Here is a 17554-nt window from a genome sequence, read left to right as displayed (position 1 = left end):
GTTGACCTTCTGCCTTTGGCTCAGGTCATGGTCCCCGAGTACTGCATTGGGCTCCCTATAGGGATCCTGCTTCTCCCTCTGCCTACGTCTCTGCCTCTCTCTGTGTGTCTCTCATGAATAAATAAATAAAATCTAAATGAAAAGAAAAAAGAAAAGGAATCTTTCCCACCTTGGGAGACCTGGGGGTGGGGACCTCTTTTGTCGCAGGATATGGTGGCGTTTTCTAAAGAGAAAGGAAATCTCTTGCAGAAAAGTAACCTCTCTCTTTTAAGGAAGGGGGAAGCTGTCTCTCAGGGACTGCTGAGTATGGGAGGGTGGGGGGCAGCACAGGCAGGGGAGGCTTACTCTTTCCTTTCTTCTCTAAAGGAGAAACCTCCTCGAATGAGGAAACCTTCCATGCTTTCTGTCTGAAGGGAAAAGACTGTTTCTAGAGGAGAACACTTCTTTTTTTTTTTAGATTTATTTATTTATTTATTCATGACAGGGAGAGGGAGAGGGACAGGGAGAAGGAGAGAGAGAGAGGGAGAGAGAGAGAGAGAGAGAGGAGTAGGCTCCATGCAGGGAGCTCGATGTGGGACTAGATCCCGGGTCTCCAGGATCACACCCTGGGCCGAAGGCAGTGCCAAACCACTGAGCCACCCGGGCTGCCCTAGAGGAGAACAGTTCTGATGAGATTATGTCCTATTTGTTCTTCCTTTCTGACGTACCTGTCACAGTCACCATACTCTGACAGGGAGTTGCAAATCATTTTTTCTAGTAAGAGGTAGAGGAACTTGCTAGGGAGGAGGTGGGGAGACTTTTACTCTGGAAGGCTCCCTGGTCAGGGCAGGCAACTCTAAGATGGGGAAAACCCTGTGACTCTGGGGAAGCCTTTTAGGAATCCCAGAAGCCTAGAGTGCCAAAAGGAGCTTAGACATGGGTGAGGCCAGCATTCATTTGCTCACAAGGAAACTAAGGCTTGGGGCAGGGAGTGTCTGACACCTAAGGGACAGAGGTAGGACTTGAACCCAGCCTGGGGCTTTTACCATCACAGCTGCCAGAGGGTGGGGAGGTTACCTGCTGCTTGGGAGTGAGGTGATGCCTGATGCCCTGATGACAGGGAGGAGACCTGGCTGTGAAATGTCTGACCTGCATTTGGAGACATCTCTGGGATGGGAGGTTGATTCCTGACAGAAGAAAACTGGGGACAAGGGTGTAATTAGAGGCTCTGTCCAATCCAAGAGAGGGGTCAGGGTCACAGTGCAGTCCAGTGGGTAGCTGGCGGGGGTGGGGCATCAGTTTGCAGTGAGCACCCAGTTTCAAGGGAAGAAGGGGGACAGTTCTCCCAGGGGTGTGGGGGAGGGGCCCTCATCCAGGGAATGTGTGCTACCCTTTCTGAGACTTGTGAAATCTCTATCATTTCCTGTCTCTCCAGATGGAGTTGTCATTTTGATGTTTTTCAAATCAGAGGAAGGTGCCCAAGGAAGCTTACTGAGGTAATATAAATGTTTTCTAATATATGGTCGTCATGTTTACAAGACTGCACGCAATTATGAAAAACTTGATAAACTATACTTAGACTAGATGATAAAAGTAAAATGAAAGAAGGAATTTAAGGTATTTGTTCTCATAAAGCTGTTATTTAAAAAAAATGTTAAGTCCCCCCTCAAAAACAAAACAAAACAAAACAAAAGCCAAAACAAAACAAGACACACAAAAAAACCAGACAAGTGTGGCTCACGGTGTCCTTATGTCTGTTGCCCATTGCTTTCTAGATCATCAAAAAAACAAGGCCAGCTCATCCAAGGGGAGGTCAGAGGTTGCAGGAGAAAGAACTCAAACACACAAGCCACCTCTTCGTTTACTGTAAAATCCTGTTTAATGTGTAACATTCCAGGCAGAGAGAGGCCTTGGGAACTAGAGGCAAGGGTGGCCCTGACCAACTCCCACTTGAACTTATCTGCCTGCTCCTCCCTCCCTAATTCCTCCTCCCCAGACCTGTCCTCCTTTTCCTTGTGACCCGCAAAGCCCTTCCTTTTCTTTCCTCTCCTACCCTCCCTTCTCCACCCACATATCCACACCACCCTCCTTCCATTCCACTTGCCCACTTCCCTCCCCACTGATGTGACTCCAGAAATAGGGTATCTGACAACATGGGGTTAAGATTAGTTTCACAATTGGATGCTGTCAGAGCATCCTATCTCCTGTCCCCAGTGGCCACAGGGAGAGGGAAGAGAAAGGGGGTACAGATGAGAAGAGTTGCCCATACCCCCAACAACCTTGAGCACTGACGTGGGTGGCCTCTGGTTCCCCACTCCTAGGGCCCCCCAGACAGAAAGCCCTGGGGTGAGGGGAAGGAAGGGAACGAGGGAGAGAAGGACAATTTTGATCCAGCAGTCCCTAGCAGGCAGAGGCCTGCACCCTGGCAGAGGGGAAGGAGGGGCAGGCCTGAGGCAAGGTGGTAGAGGGGGTGGGGGGAGGCGGGATGGGAGGTTGCCTGGTGTGTGGCATCAGCAGGCCGAGCAGCGGTCGCTCTTCTCAGCCAGCCCGGCCCCAGTGCCGGGGCTTCTGCGCAGTATGTCCTTCAGGGAGCCGTCCTGCTCACTCAGCAGCTTGTTGATCTCATTCTGTTTGTATTCAGGTGAAAGGCGGTGGCCGAAGCCGGAGCCCTTGCGGGAGGGCGGATTGGAGCGGCGCTGGGCCCGGCGGGCGCAGGCCCGGATGATGAGGTACACGACCTCGGCCACGTTGAGGATGATGCAGATGCCAGAGGCAGCCAGCATGAAGACAGTGAAGACGGTTTTCTCCGTGGGGCGGGACACGAAGCAGTCCACTGTGTTGGGGCAGGGGTAGGCCTCACACTTGACTAGCCGCACCATGGCGTAGCCAGGGTAGAGCAGATAAAAGACGTACATGAAGGCGGCCTCAAACAGTAGCCGGAAGACCACACTGATGACATAGGTCCACCACAGCGTCCCTGAGATGTGGACCTTGTGCCTCTTCACCTCCTCCAGGTGCAGCGGGTCCCCATGGCCCTCGAGTCGCAGCATTTTCTTTTCTATGTGCTGCTGGTGAGCCACGTGCATGGCCACGAGGAGAGCTGGGGTGGAAACCAAGATGAGCTGTAGAGACCACAGCCGCACGTGGGAGATGGGGAAAAAGTGGTCGTAGCAGACGCTGTTGCAGCCAGGCTGAAGGGTGTTGCAGATGAAGGAGGACTTCTCGTCACCCCACACACTCTCCGCGGCCACCACCAACACCATGATCCTGAATATGAAGATGACGGAGAGCCATACCCGGCCAATGGCGGTAGAGTGCCGGTTCACGCCACTGAGCAAGGTGTACAAACCTGTCCAGTTCATCCTGCCTCATTCACACCTGCAAAACAGGAGCCACAGGGCAAGCTGGCAGAAAGCTGGGGCAGAAAGCTGGGTGCCGTAACATTGCCTGACACACCCCCTCCTGCCCCCGTCACCCTTTCCGAGAGCCAGTGACAGGAAGGGAAGAAGGATAGTCATCACTTTCCTCATCACCCCATGTTCACTGCCAGCCTCTCCTCCTCCTCCTCCTCCTCCTCCTCCTCCTCCTCCTCCTCCTCCTCCTCCTCCTCACTTGACTTGACTTCCCTGAGCCTCATCTGCCTTCTTTGCTTTCATGCAACGTTCTTTCCTCTCCAGCCCCTTTCTTCACCAGGCCCATTTTGTTTTGCCATCAGCCATTCTTTTTAGCTCCCCATCCCCCAGCTCCTTAGCTCTGGACCTAGGGCAAACCCAACAAATCCCGTTACCTTGGGGAGCGCCTATCCCTGAGGCCACCCAGACAGGTCCCCTATGGTCTCATGTCTGTGCAAGGGGAGTGGTCCCTGGGTCCACGCCTGCGTTCCAATTCATCGCCGCCCGGTGCTGGGGAGTCATATGCTGCTTTATACCCAGTGTCTGCACAATGGGACCTTTGTGGAGCTCTGAACAACGCCCTTTAGAATTCAGATCAAACGCCCTGACTTCCGCCCACCCTACACACAGAGCACTTGTGTCCCAGCGCCGGACACCCAGCCTGCACCCACCTGTTCTGTGCCCGCCCGGTCCATCGCCGCACCCGCCCCACAGCCCCACCAGAAGAATGGCCATGGCAGTGGGGGGAGATGGAACAATACAGGTGCATGTACAAGGGGACCCAAGGGGACCAGGAGGCTCTGGGCTGAGGCCGTCCCCCATGACTCTACTAGAAACTTAGGGTCGGCAGGATTTTGCCTAAATTGAGATCCCCTACAGGGGATGGGTGAGTTCACTCATCTGTCCCAAGCCAGGAACTCTGTTAAGCTTTTTCCCATACATTCTCTCCTTGGACCCTCTCAGCAAGCTTCCAGGGACTTTACCCCAGTCTTTCCAGATGAGGAGGCTGAAGCTCAGAGAAGTTAAGTAACTTACTCAAGGTTACACAGCTAAGAAATGTTACAGTAGAACGAAACACAAAAGTATCTGAAGCAGAAGTTTCAGCTCTTTCCACCATATGCTCTTTGGACTTTTTGCTGCTGGTGTTGGCAAAAGCAAAAGCCAGCCATTCAGAACGACAATGAAAGCAAGGGTTAATGCTACCCATTAGGACACAAGAAACATGGAAGCAGAGGACCTGTAAATACTTTCCAACTCCAGTGTCACGGAGCAAGGCCTGACCATCCCTCCTTGAGCTTCAGGACAGAGAACCCCCAGTGGACAGGTGGGTACACAGGGAGTACAAACCAGAGGGAGAAAGCAAAAATTAGCAAGCAAACAGAAGGTTAAAAGATGGAATAGGTAAGAGTCATACACCTTTGGGTTCGAATCCTGGTTCTTCGCTTGATATGACCATGGGCTAGATCCCGACCTTCTCTGAGCCAACTTGCTCATCTACAAATGGGGTTAGTACCCAGGGTTATCATGAGCTTCAGTGAAGCAACCTGCAAAAGTTCTCAGCTCAGCTCCAGTTTCACAGCTGATGATTAAGGGAGGTAAGCACCTTATCAGGAAGAAAAAACATGTTGCTCCAGGGACTGGGTGGTCTGCCAAACCCAACGCCCCTCTTTTTTGCTGCCCAATGCTGCCCATTGACCTATGGTGTCTGTCCTGAGATAGAACAGACTGTTCTGTGGCTGCCCTGCCCCCAACATCAAATGTACATTGTAATCTCCTGGTTTCCTGAGCTTGGCTATTGCTCTAGGGAAGAAATTCCCCTTCTGTGCTTTAGGCAGGCAAAGAAGGCCTCCTCTTACCTCCCACCACTTATTCCACAGCAGGAAACTGGATGTGAGGAGAATACACAGGCCTGCACCCCTAGGAAATGTAGGGCATTTCCTGCCCCCAGTGCAGGGGCAGTGCTGGTGGCAGAAGCCCTGTATTCAGGTCAGTGGGAGGGGGGTTCTTCTCTGTTGTAGTGGGGAGGGGGAATATATCAACCACAGAAAACCTGGGGAATGGGATGCAAGAAACTAGAGGATGGAGGGATGGTCCACGGGACATAGATTACTTCCCTGAACAAGGTTTTATTAAAAAAAAAAAAAAAAAGCCTGAGTGACCAGCATAGGAACAGGGGTGCCCTTTTTCCTAAGCCCCTGGTTCCGAAGGCAGAGCTGCCACAGGAGGTATAATGGTTAATGGTAAAGTAATGCTTCATCTGGTGACACATGTTAGTTCACAAACAGGTGGTCGAGGAACATTATTAAGAATAATCATTTATGGGGTGCCTGGGTGGCTCTTGGTTAAGTGTCTGTCTTTGGCTCAGGTCTTGATTCCAGGATCCTGGGATGGAGCCCCACATCAGGCTCCCTACTCAGTGGGGAACCTGCTTCTCCCTCTCCCTCTGCTTGCTGCTTACTCTCTCTGTCAAATAAATAAATAAAATCTTAAAAAAAAAAAAAAAAGAACAACCATTTTCTGAGCACCTGTGAGGCCAGGCCTTGTGTAAACCTCAGAAATTCATGTAAACCTCAGAACAAACCCAGGAGGTAGGTGTCCCTTTTCATCCTCATGTCACATAAAAGGAAACTGAGGTAAAGAAAGCTGAAGGGACTTGTCCAAGGGTCACATGGAGTTAGTGCAGTTAGTATGTGATGGGAATGGAATTGCAGCCAGGCCAAGCTTACTCCAGAGCCCATACTTTTTCCCATAAGTTCTACCACCTTGGCTAGAATTCTAATTTTTCTTTCTATGAGTGTTTTTATTTTGTATTTGTCTTTTGAGAGAGAGAGCTGGGGGCAGGAAGGGGGGGGCAGAGGGAGAGAATATCAAGCAGACTCCGTCCCCAGCACAGAGCCAGATGCAAGGCTCGATCTCACAACCCCAAGACCCCGATCTGAACTGAAACCAAGAGTCGGACACTCAACCAACTGAGCCTTGCAGATGCCCGTCTATGAGTGTTTTTAGAAAAAGAGAGATCCAAAACTGGTCTGGCTTATATCTTCCTCTAGCCCTTTCTCCCCTTTCCTATCAACTGCTAACTCATCCCTCTTCCTTCCTGGGGCTTGCGGCTCACTGCCTCTGTATCTGTTCTATTTTCCCTGCCTTACCTTTCTCAGACTGCTTCCTCAGACTCTGAAGCAAACTTCAGCTATTCTCTGTGCTCCTCAATGGTGCCTCTCAGTCAGCCTGGCCACTCCTGAATTTTTAGGTTGTGAGCACTCCACCTCTCATTTTGTGCCTTCTGGGACATAGCCAGCAGCTCCCTTTGGGGCCCCTAAGCACCCTTGTGTGGGCACTGAGATGTCGATTTTTGCTCTCTCCTTCGGATGGAGAGCTTATCCCTATGTCAACATCAGTACCTCAAGGGTCTCATTCTAAAAACACCCAGGGGAATGACCTGATTTTGAAATCCAAACTGTTTTTGTGACTTTGGGTTAAAGTCCATGCACTGATATGCTTTGTGTTGCTCCAGACCTGTTTTTGCCCTGGTGTTTCATTAGACAAGACTTCTCTGGCTGTGTCAGGCCCTGGTCTTGGCTTTGGATTCACATGTGCCCGGGCACTCCAGCACAGTTCAACATCAGGAGATCGCACTTAGTCCATACAACAGTCCTGTAATACTATCCCCATTTTTTGGACAAGGAAGTTGAGGCTCAGAGAGGTTAAATAACTTGCCTCAATGGCAACTCTGCAAAAGGGTAGAGTCAGGTTTCTGTTTTCTTTCTTTCTGCTCTCAGAGCCTTTGTACATCGCACCGCCTTTAACAGCCTCTCTTACTCTGCGTTCTAACAGAGACCAGGCCCACAGCTCAGAACTTTTACTCCTTCCCATGTGCACTCACCTGTGCAGGTCTGGGCACACACACGCACATGCATATCATACATGCTCATCAAGTCTCTTTCTGCCCCCACCTCTTCCCTGTCCCTCTTTCCAACTATAGGAAATCCTGGTGTTTTTTGGTTCAAGAGGAGGGCCCTGACTGGACTGGATGAGGTTATATTCAGTCTCAGACTCACACTTGCTCCCCCATTTCATGAGCAGTCCCCGGCCAGGAAAGAACCAGGGGCTTCCTTTTGAGATTTCTTCCTGAATTCCAGGCCACCTTCATCTGTTTGGTGTGGCCAAGGCCAAGCTTCCCTGGCCCCCTCCTTCCTTCCCCCACTGCCCTTCCCTGCCTCCACCCTTGTGGCCTCACTGCACCTAGGGCACTTGGCTTGTCCTTTCCACCCTGCCATATATATTGTGGCCAGGCTGGGGTCAGGGTCACTCCAGCTCATTCCGGTTTTCTCCTTCCCTCCCTTGGCCACGGTCTTTTCCTAGGAACTGTTAATGTCAGCTTCCTTCCTCACTCTGGACTATACCCTCTTAGTCCTCCTTCAGTGATCAGACTTCCTGTTGCTCTCTACTTGGGCTTATTATGACAGCCACCACCTGTGGAATGCCTATAGTGTTCTAGGGGCTGTATGTTCATTAACTCCTGTCCTCACAACAAGCCTGTGAGCTGTGGACTATTGTCTTCAAATCACAGGTGGAGCTACGGGGGCTCAAAGACACTGAGTAACTTACTATGCAGCTGCTAAGCAAAGGTGCTGATAGTTAACTTCGGACTCACGGACTCAGGACTCACGGACTCACGTTGATCCCTCACCAGAGCCGGCAGTGGGGGGGAGGTGTCCCTCCCTATTGCTCTTTCTGCATTCTCATATCTCAGTCTCTCTCTCCAAACCTCTCTGGTCTATGTCCTCTCCCGCGTCTCCTTTACTTAGTCTGTGCCCTCTGCTGGGGCCATCCCCAACAGCTGCAACGGCTTTCAAACAGCTGGGGGACTACCCCTCCTTTACATCACTAAAATCATCAAAGTTGCTCCAGGCTCAGCTTGAGTCTGCCTAAACTCCCTCAGGAGAGAGGAGAGCCATGCTCCTAAATCCCGGCCCCATTGGCTGTCCCTCTCCACTGCTGAGTGCTCTGCATTCATCCGTCTGTCTGTCCATTGGCAGCCCTGGGTTGTTGCATGCCTGCTTTACCTTCTAATGGGGGGAGGGGAGAAAACAGCACCTGGAAGTGCCCAACGGTACCACCAAACCTTAATCCTATTTGGCAGGAAATGTCTGAAAGAGAGGAACTTGGCCACCCTGTGCCTTGGGGGTGAGGTTGGCAGTGGAGGGGCTCAAGTCTTCCTGGGAATTGAGCCCTGTGAGGATGAAGGGAATCCATGGCTGGGAGTAAACGAGGGAGAGAAGAAGCAACTCTGAGCCTGAAAAGAGGATAAGAGTTGAAGGCTCCAGAGAGAGGCTAAGCAACCCTGGCCCCTGGCAGGAGGGGCCTTGCTCTACCCAGAGGGAAGCACAGAAGGGATCTCAGTGGCTTAATGCTGAGGCCAAGAGAAGGCAAAGCCCAGGCCTCTCTCCAGCCCCCATCTCTTTCCCCCTGTGCCACACCAGCTCCCCCTCCCCAGCCTCCTCACCTGGTTGCTGCTGCCCTTTCCCAGGGAATGTCTGCAGGCGTGTCTGCACTATGCCACTAGGTGCTGTCAGCCCAGGCCAGGGGAGGGACAAAGAGCCCAGGGCCGGAGCCAGATATGGCCCACAGCCCAAGAGGAACCAGACAAACATTAACCAGCCCCGCCTCCTCCCACAGTCATTAAATAAGATTGATCCCCTGAGCTCCCAATGGGTTTGGCAAGACAAATCACATAGCCTGCAGTTACTGCCCTGTCCCAGGAGAGAGGCTTCATTGTCACCCATGTGCCCATGTTTAGCCCATCTGGGGAGGCTGCACTGGACCTGGGCTCGTTAACAGCCCTCAGGCTTCCCCCATCCCTGGACCATAGGTGGATCTGGTGTGTGGGGCGAGTTGCAGAGAGGGCTCTTGCACTGGGTGCCATCCCTCTCATCCCTTATAGGTCCCAGCCCCTAAAATGATATGACTATGGGGAGAAAAATAAAAACATGGGCAGTGCCTACTGGTACCTACTGACATCAAGGCGGAGGATGGCAGTGCTCCCTCCATACAGCAGGACCACGATGTTCTTTGGCCTTCTGCTTATTGTCTGTGTCCCGAGTGGCTGGACATGGACCAAAGTATTTCCAATCCCATCCCAGAACCCTGAAACCTCTTCAAAGCTTGCCTTCTACCCTCAGGGCCAAGGCAGTTGAACCGCAAAGCATATCGTGTGCAGCAACAGATCTTGGCAACCTTAAGGTAAACAGGGAGTGTTTAATCCCTGTTTTAATGAAGGGTCATCCAGTTTGAAGGAGGGTTTGCCTTTGCCTGAAGACCCTGCTAATTCTGTGGCCTGAGCAGCTGTGAAGAAGTAAGTGAAGTCAACAGAAACCAGTCTCCTGGCTTCTGCTCTTCCCCATAGCCCAAGCTCACTGCCAGAGTGTCAGAGCCTTGGCTTCCCTTGGCCAGACACAGGTATGTGGACACATCAACCAATAAGTCTTACTGGACACCAGCTGGGCACCCAGGCAGAGGAAAGTAAGGAAGGGGTAGGTAGCAGAAGAGGGGGAAACCTCCCAGCTGTTTTTAAGGAAGTTATCAACTTCCCAAAGAGACAAGACCAAGACTCAGGAAGTCACCATGAAAACTGTTTAGTTATGTGGTTCTGACTTTCACTGCTGAGGAAGTTGAAGGAGGGAAAGTGGGTGTTAGCTGAAGTGATCGGGGAAGGCTTCCTAGGGGAGGTGAGGCTTGAGTGGAGAAATCAGGGATGGGTAGGAGTTTGAAAGGGGAAGGGCAGGGCCAGCATTGCAGGGAGGAGGAAAGGTGTGAGTAAAGGCCCAGTGGTAGGAAGGAGCAGGGCATGTTTGAGGACAGACAGGAGGCAGGGCTGTGGTGGGTGGCTGTGGAAGATACCATCCATCTGCTAAAGGGATCAGAGTATGAAGGACCCTTAAAGCCAGGTAGGAAAGTTCTTTAGTGAGTGTCTGGTAAACTTGGTATAAGGCAAAATTGAGCCAGATACCATGGGGGTGAGGCTGACTGGGGGTGATCCTTTGGTACCTGATGATTCCCGCTTTAATGTATGGTGGTGCCGAGTAGATAAAGAGGAGTAGCACTTTCTGAGTGCACCATGTCTGAAAGGCAATATTCCAGACACTTTGCAAGTGTTACTTTGGTTGATCCTCAGAGTAACCCCATGCACTGGGCATTATTAATATTCCCATGTTACAGGGCATTGAGGCACACAGATGTTAAATAACATAACTGAGATCACCCAGCTTCGTTGTTAGCAGTCTGGCTCCAGAATGGGTTCTTTTAACCACTACACCACAGCTTGATGAGCTCTATGGGTCCCACTGAGAATCAGAGTAAGGACTGGTTCCTGACTCTAGAAAGTTCTTGGCTAGCAGGAGAGGTGGGTACCTACAATAATGGAGGTATATGTGGCTATATATATGTAATGTATATGTAGCTATGAGGTGCCAGAAGACATTTAGAAGTATGAAGAGGGTAGGTTTAGTGGAAGAGGCAGAGTTGAACTTGGATCACAAAGGAGATGGAGAGTCCAAGCGTTCCAAGTGACAGCAAGCAGTGAGATGTGTTAGGGAATGGTGGGCAGACCTGTTTGACCAGAAGAGAGAGCTCCTTTAGCAGAGCTCCTAGGAAGGGAAACTACAGGTCAATATCACTATGTACTCACTGTTCCTTGGAGTTCTGGCAGGATCTCTCTAGGGTGAGTCTAGCTGTGTGTGTAGTTCTGAGCTACAGGAAATCTATTTGAATAGTTTCTAGCTGTATAAAAAAATCATCGCAAAAAATAAAAATAAAAATAAATAAAAAAATCGTCACTAGTATCAACTTGTCCTCTTCCTATTTACTGCAACTTGCACATGTCTTCTGGATGGGGTCCTGCCACTGCAAGAGAGAAAAAGAAAGAGGACGAGTGAGGAGCGAGAAGAGTGGGCATGGTGGGGTGTGGGGAGACATGAGGAGAAACTGTACTACAGTGAGCAATGTAAATCCATTTGCTCCTGGGAAGCAGCTAAAATCAGCTTCTGCCTGGAATCCTAAGCACACTTTCTGCTTACAATGGGTGTTCGGGGAGAATATTTTTTTAAAGATTTTATTTATTTATTCATGAGAGACACACACAGAGAGAGGTAGAGACATAGGCAGAGGGAGAAGCAGGCTCCATGCAGGGAGCCCGATGCGGGACTCGATCCCCGGACACCAGGATCATGCCCTGAGCTGGAGGCAGATGCTCAACCGCTGAGCCACCCAGGCGTCCCATGGGGGAGAATATTTTAAAATTTTACATCCGCCGGCTTATTTCCTCAGATTCACTCAGGGAGAGCTTCTTTAGGTCTTGAAACATGCAAAAGAGGCCTTAAACATAAGCCTGCTGTCTCCGGCATGGCTCAAACATCAGCCTAAAGAGAGCTTTCCCCAGTCCTATTCCACCCAGGACCAGAACAGTTGGTGGAGGAAACCAGTCCCATTATTAAGAGCACAGCTCACCAGCCACATCATCCGAGTCCAGAGCTTCGGACCTCATCAGCAGAATCAGCAGGCTGGTGGGAGCTCTGATCATTACATTACAGAGCAATGCCACTTGTCTCCACATAGCAATCCTGAGGCTTCCTCAGATGGCATGCAGCAGCACTGCCTCGCATGTGGAATCCATCATCCAGCCTGTCCCTGGGCTTCATTACCAAACAAAATATGGCATTTTGTATGGCTTTGATCAATGAGACAGCATTAATGCACGGCTCAGAAATCAAAGGAGATAGCTTTCAATATAAATGTTGCTTAAGACACATAGGCAAAAATTCTTCCCAAATGGGTCCATAGGATAAGGAAATTGCAAACCCTGAAAATTTGCAGACCATTTTCAAAATTCCCCACCCCATAGCTCAGGCTGTGGAAGGTTTGTGCGAACTATTTCCAGGCTGCTAGGGAAAGATAGAAGTGGTCCTGTATTCATAATTGGTGTTGGTTTTCACAAATCCTTTTCAAAAAGACACATAATTACATGAATGAGTCTGTGCCCCCCAGGGATTCATTTTTTAAAAGAGGTCAACTTGGGGCACCTGGGTTGCTCAATCGATTAAGCATCTGCCTTTGATTAAGCATCTGCCTTTGGCTTAGGTCACGATCCTGGGGTCCTGGAATTGAGTCCCCAGGTTCAGAGTCGCATTGGGCTCCCTACTCAGCGAGGAGTCTGTTTCTCCCTCTTCCTCTGCCCTCCTCCCTGATCCTTCTCTCTTTCTCAAAGAAATAAATAAAAATCTTTTAAAAAATAATAAAAGAGGCCAACTCGAGGGAGTTATCCATATTTTTTCGAAGGGGTTTCTGAAGAACTTACCCAAATAGTACACTAATTCACTTGACAAGTAGGCATATACCTTTTGCTCTAAGAACAGTTTGGAGTGGGGAACAAAAGCAAAGTTGTTTAAACCCCTCCCACCCAAAAAAACCCCTAATTGTATGAAATATCCTACAACCAGCTCCACATAGGATGGCACACTCATTCGACCAATAGTAAAGCCTAAAGGTGAGGTGGTGTTACTTGCATAGATTTCCTGGAAACAGAGCCTTAACCAACACCATATGCACTCCCTGCAATTTGGAATTCACTTTGCTGCTGTTTCTGTGTTTTAGGAAGACCCTAATTCCTGGGGTTCGAGGAATGGTACTATGGTTCACTGATGTCTGATCGGTGCACAAACAGAAGGTATGCTTGCAAACTATTCCAGGAAGTTCTGCATCTTTTCACTAGACCAAGTAGCAAAGTGAAGAAAATGAAGTGGAAAGTAGGAATTTGGGGTCTCCTGTCCTAATGTTGCTTGTTTCAGCCAATACAGCCTGACGTCCATTTCCTGATCCTTCTGTTCTTGCGGGTATGTGTCTGTGTGTGTGTGGGGGGGTGCAGTGTAAGACCTAGGGAGTCCTGCAGGGATAGAATGTTCCCAGGTTGAATTCAGTCCTGGATTTTTACCCAAGGAGACTAGAGGTAGCGTGGTGGGGTGAAGAATCAGAGAGAAGTCCAGGTCACAGCCGGAAAAATGGGGCCAAGTGTCGAGTTTGAAGGGAGAAGTGAAAAGGACCCAGAAGAATTTAGCTCCTTCTGCTAATTGTCCAAGTTTGGGCAGTCAACCTGATGAACTGATGCCCTGCCCATTAAGTGGCTAGTGGTTTAGTCCTTTCCTTCCAGTTTTCTTTCCTTATATACACATGTCCATCATTGAAATCATACTGTATATACAAGAGATCTTGTTTTTTCGTAGGAACCATTCCTAGGTCTTCCAAACAGGAATCTTCTGATCTCTCACCCACCCCCTCAAACTGATGAGCCAATAAAACATGTAAACCTGGCCCCAAATAGAAGCCCTGGTGTTCACCGTCTCTGTTTACTCTTTGGACTCCTCCGCCCTTCCCTCCTTGGGCCTCAACCAAGTTTGCCAATGATAGCACCATGAATGCTTCATCTAGAATGCCCCTGCCTCAGTCATCACAACCACTATCCCTGCTATGTCCCCAAACCACCCAGCACTACCAAGTCAAAACCTAGGGAAATGCGGGCTGCCAATGACACCCTGAAGGTCCAAGCTTCTGCTGAGAAGTGCTGCTCAAAGGAGCAGTGGTGGGCTGGCCAGGTTGGAAAACTCAGATGTTTTTGTTTCTACTCCACATGCCCCCGCCAACCCTGCTACAAATTATAGGGCTGATTCCTTGGCCCATTCAGATCTCTGGAATCCCTTGCCTTCTGCCTGAAGCCCCTTATCTCCCTGTCCACGAACATCCACCCATCCTGTGGTGGATAGGGAGCCAGCATATGTGTTACAGGGATTCCTGGACAGCTTTCCACCAGTGTGGATTCTAGCACCTGGTCCGGGGAGAAAACTGTGTGCCCGAGATGCACCCATAAGAGCTGACGCCTGGGTGGTTCAGCGGTTGAGCATCTGCCTTCGACTCAGGGCATGATCCCGGAGTCCCTGCAGGGAGCCTGCTTCTCCTCCCTCTGCTTATGTCTCTGCCTCTCTCTGTATCTCTCATGAATAAATAAATAAAATCTTTTTTTAAAAAAGAACTTAGTCCAGTGCTAATTCCCATCCATAATGCTTTGTGCCTTCTATGAAACCAACTCAGCTCCAGCCTCAGCCAATTCAGTGTGTGTGTGTGTGTGTGTGTGTGTGTGTGTGTGTGTTGTGAAGGGGAAGATTAGGATCTAGTCCTGTGTACATTCTTTAAACTGCCAAATCAGTCCCTGAAATAGGCTCTGAGCCCCAGATAAAATGGTAAGCTCTAATACATCTTCATCTTGAACAGCCTGCATTCTAAGTAACCTACTTTCCTTTATCTGTTCCTTGCACCTGAACAGGACAATCTTGCTCCCAAACCTCCCAAGCAAAGATTTTGTCTCACTTCTATTTCCATCCCCATCTTGCCTTTGGTTTGCAGATTATGGTTCACCTCCAAGGCTTTGCCACCCCGGGCCTCCTCAAGTGAAACCCTCTTCTGGTTGGGGGCCCCTAGGATTTTCCCCCACCTCACTTCAGATGCAGACACATCCAGATAAGGGATTCTACAATTTGTGGGGCATCCACTTCAGATCCTCTGATTAGGCCTCCATTTTGGCCATTTTCATCCAACAAAAGACAAGGATGATTGAGCTACTTCATTGTCTCCTAGGAAATTGGTGCTTGGTGGCATTGGATTTGCCAGCGTGAGGGTGCTTTTCAGAATGTCAAGCAGTTATTGATTTCTGAATCTGAGCTCATGCTTTACAATAAACACAAACCACTCATTCTTGCTGTTGATGTCTCACCTCATAGATCTGGGGCTGGGTTGAGCTATAGAATGCACTGAAGTTTGGCATTATTCCTAGAGAACGATATTGTCTATAGAACCAAGTTACACACCTTGATAAAGAAGCCCTGTTATCACATGAGTCATGAGAACTTCCAATCTATGATTATTTCACACTCATCACAAGCTCTTTTCCAAGAATTAATCTGTATTCTAAATTATGTAGCCATATACATTGCACTGGAGTGTTCTGCTCAGTTTGGATGACAATGAGTTTTCCTCTGAGCCATGAAGAGCAATTTGTGATGTCAATTCCCTGAGCTGGCTGCTGTTTCCAATTCCACACTCTGCTGTACCCCTCACACTGGAAATCTGAATGTCAGAAGACCTTCGCAACCTATGTCTGGATCCCAGGACCTCTCTACGCCACCAAATGGTGTGGCATTCTCAAACTGGATGGTATCTTCAACTGGGCTTTTGCCCTATCTCTTATCCTTCTTAACCAATTTTTTTTAAAGATTTTATTTATTTATTCATGGGAGACAGAGAGAGAGAGAGAGGCAGAGACATAGGCAGAGGGAGAAGCAGGCACAAAAAATTTGTGACATCACAAATTGCTCATCGGGCACCCAGGGAGCCCGATGCGGGACTTGATTCCAGGACTCCAGGATCACACCCTGAGCCAAAGGTCAACCACTGAGCCACCCAGGCACCCTTTAACCAAGTTTTTAAAAAGACACTTCTGTACTTGCTGTCTGTACTTCATCTCCCATTCACTGTTCAGTTCCATTCCCATCTGGCTTCTGCCCCTACAAACTACTTCACTAAAATAGTCTTCACCACGGTCACTTTGCTGCTAAATCTAATGGATAGCCCTCAGAACGAGTCTTACTAACTCTGACGTGTTTGATTCAGTTGACCACTCCCACCTTGAAATCTTCTTCCCCTTTGAGATTTTTCTCTTTTTATATTAATTTTTATGTTTGTCAATTGCACAAGTAACATATTCTTTTTTTTTATGATAGTCACAGAGAGAGAGAGAGAGAGAGAGAGAGGCAGAGACACAGGCGGAGGGAGAAGCAGGCCCCATGCACCGGAAGCCTGATGTGGGATTCGATCCCGGGTCTCCAGGATCGCGCCCTGGGCCAAAGGCAGGCGCCAAACCGCTGCGCCACCCAGGGATCCCGACAAGTAACATATTCTTTATGAAAAAATTGGAAAATCCCCCAAAATCATAAGGATAAAAATTACAATAGTCTGTAACACCACCACCCAGAGATAAACATCAACAGGTGTGAAACCTTATAGTTATTTTTCAATGAAAATATATACATATATTCTTTTTGGTTTAAGCCCAATGCAAGGCTTGAACCCATGATCATGAGATCAAGACCTGACCTGAGATCAAGAGTCCGATGCTTGGGGGATCCCCAGGTGGCTCAGCGGTTTGGCGCCTGCCTTCGGTCCAGGCATGATCCTGGAGTCCTGGGATCGAGTCCCACATCGGGCTCCCTGCATGGGGCTTGCTTCTCCCTCTGCCTCTCTCTGTGTGTGTCTATCATGAATAAATAAATAAAATCTTTAAAAAAAAAAAAAAAGAGTCCGATGCTTAACCAACTGAGCCACCCAGGAACCCCTATATGTATCTTTTCTTTTAAAGATTTTTTTTTGAGAGAGAGACAGAGAGACACAGAGAGAACACAGCAGGGGGAGCAGCAGAGGCAGAGGGAGAAGCAGGCTCCTCATTGAGCAAAGAGCCCAATACAGGACTCAATCTCAGGAGATCATGACCTGAGCCAAAGGCAGCCACATAACCAACTGAACCATCCAGGTGCCCCACCTGCACGTACTCTTGGTTTTTTTTAAAGATTTTATTTATTTATTCATGAGAGACAGAGAGAGAGGCAGAGACATAGGCAGAGGGAAAAGCAGGCTCTCTGCAGGGAGCCTGATGTGGGACTCGATCCCAGGGCCCCGGGATCACGACCTGAGCCAAAGGTAGATGCTCAACCACTGAGTCACCCAGGTGCCCACTTACATGTACTCTTAAAATACAATTGTCATCATATGATATCTATTTTTTATTGAAGCATAATTGACATATAACATTACATTAGTTTAAGGTGTACAAGATAATGATTTTATATTTGTATATACTGAGAAATGGTCACCATGATAAGTCTAGTTAAAATCTGTCGCCATATACAGTTAGAAATTTTTTTCTTGTGATGAGAACTTTAACATCTACTCTTGTAGCAACTTTCATATATGTAATTGGCTATAGTTACTATGCTGTACACTGCACCTCCATGACTTATTTCTTTTATAACTGAATCTTTGTACCTTTTAATCCCCTCCACCCATTTCAACCACCCTCCATCTCCCAT

General features: G+C 49.0%; 1 protein-coding gene across 2 annotated transcripts; it reads right to left on the bottom strand.

Annotated features, from left to right (window-relative positions):
- Positions 1 to 1835: 1835 nt before the first annotated feature.
- GJB1 (gap junction protein beta 1) lies at positions 1836 to 8996 on the bottom strand. Of its 2 annotated transcripts, none has more exons than XM_041742067.1 (2): positions 8878 to 8996; positions 1836 to 3357 (listed from the first exon to the last, which is right to left on the bottom strand). In XM_041742067.1, the coding sequence occupies exon 2, from the start codon at positions 3339 to 3341 to the stop codon at positions 2490 to 2492; it is 852 nt and encodes a 283-aa protein (XP_041598001.1). In that variant the 5' UTR covers positions 3342 to 3357; positions 8878 to 8996; the 3' UTR covers positions 1836 to 2489. The 2 variants fall into 2 exon arrangements, with proteins under 2 accessions (XP_041598001.1, XP_041598002.1); XM_041742068.1 differs by lacking the exon at positions 8878 to 8996 and adding an exon at positions 3767 to 3904.
- Positions 8997 to 17554: the final 8558 nt, after the last annotated feature.

The sequence above is a fragment of the Vulpes lagopus genome, chromosome X (assembly GCF_018345385.1).
Source record: "Vulpes lagopus strain Blue_001 chromosome X, ASM1834538v1, whole genome shotgun sequence".
NCBI lineage: Eukaryota > Metazoa > Chordata > Mammalia > Carnivora > Canidae > Vulpes > Vulpes lagopus.
Note: the sequence above shows the minus strand (reverse complement) of the source record. Positions and strands in the feature narration are given on the sequence as shown.

What these genes read in the sequence shown, in the direction of transcription:
- GJB1 (XM_041742067.1), bottom strand. Translation starts at nt 3,341, where the DNA reads ATGAACTGGACAGGTTTGTACACCTTGCTCAGTGGCGTGAACCGGCAC.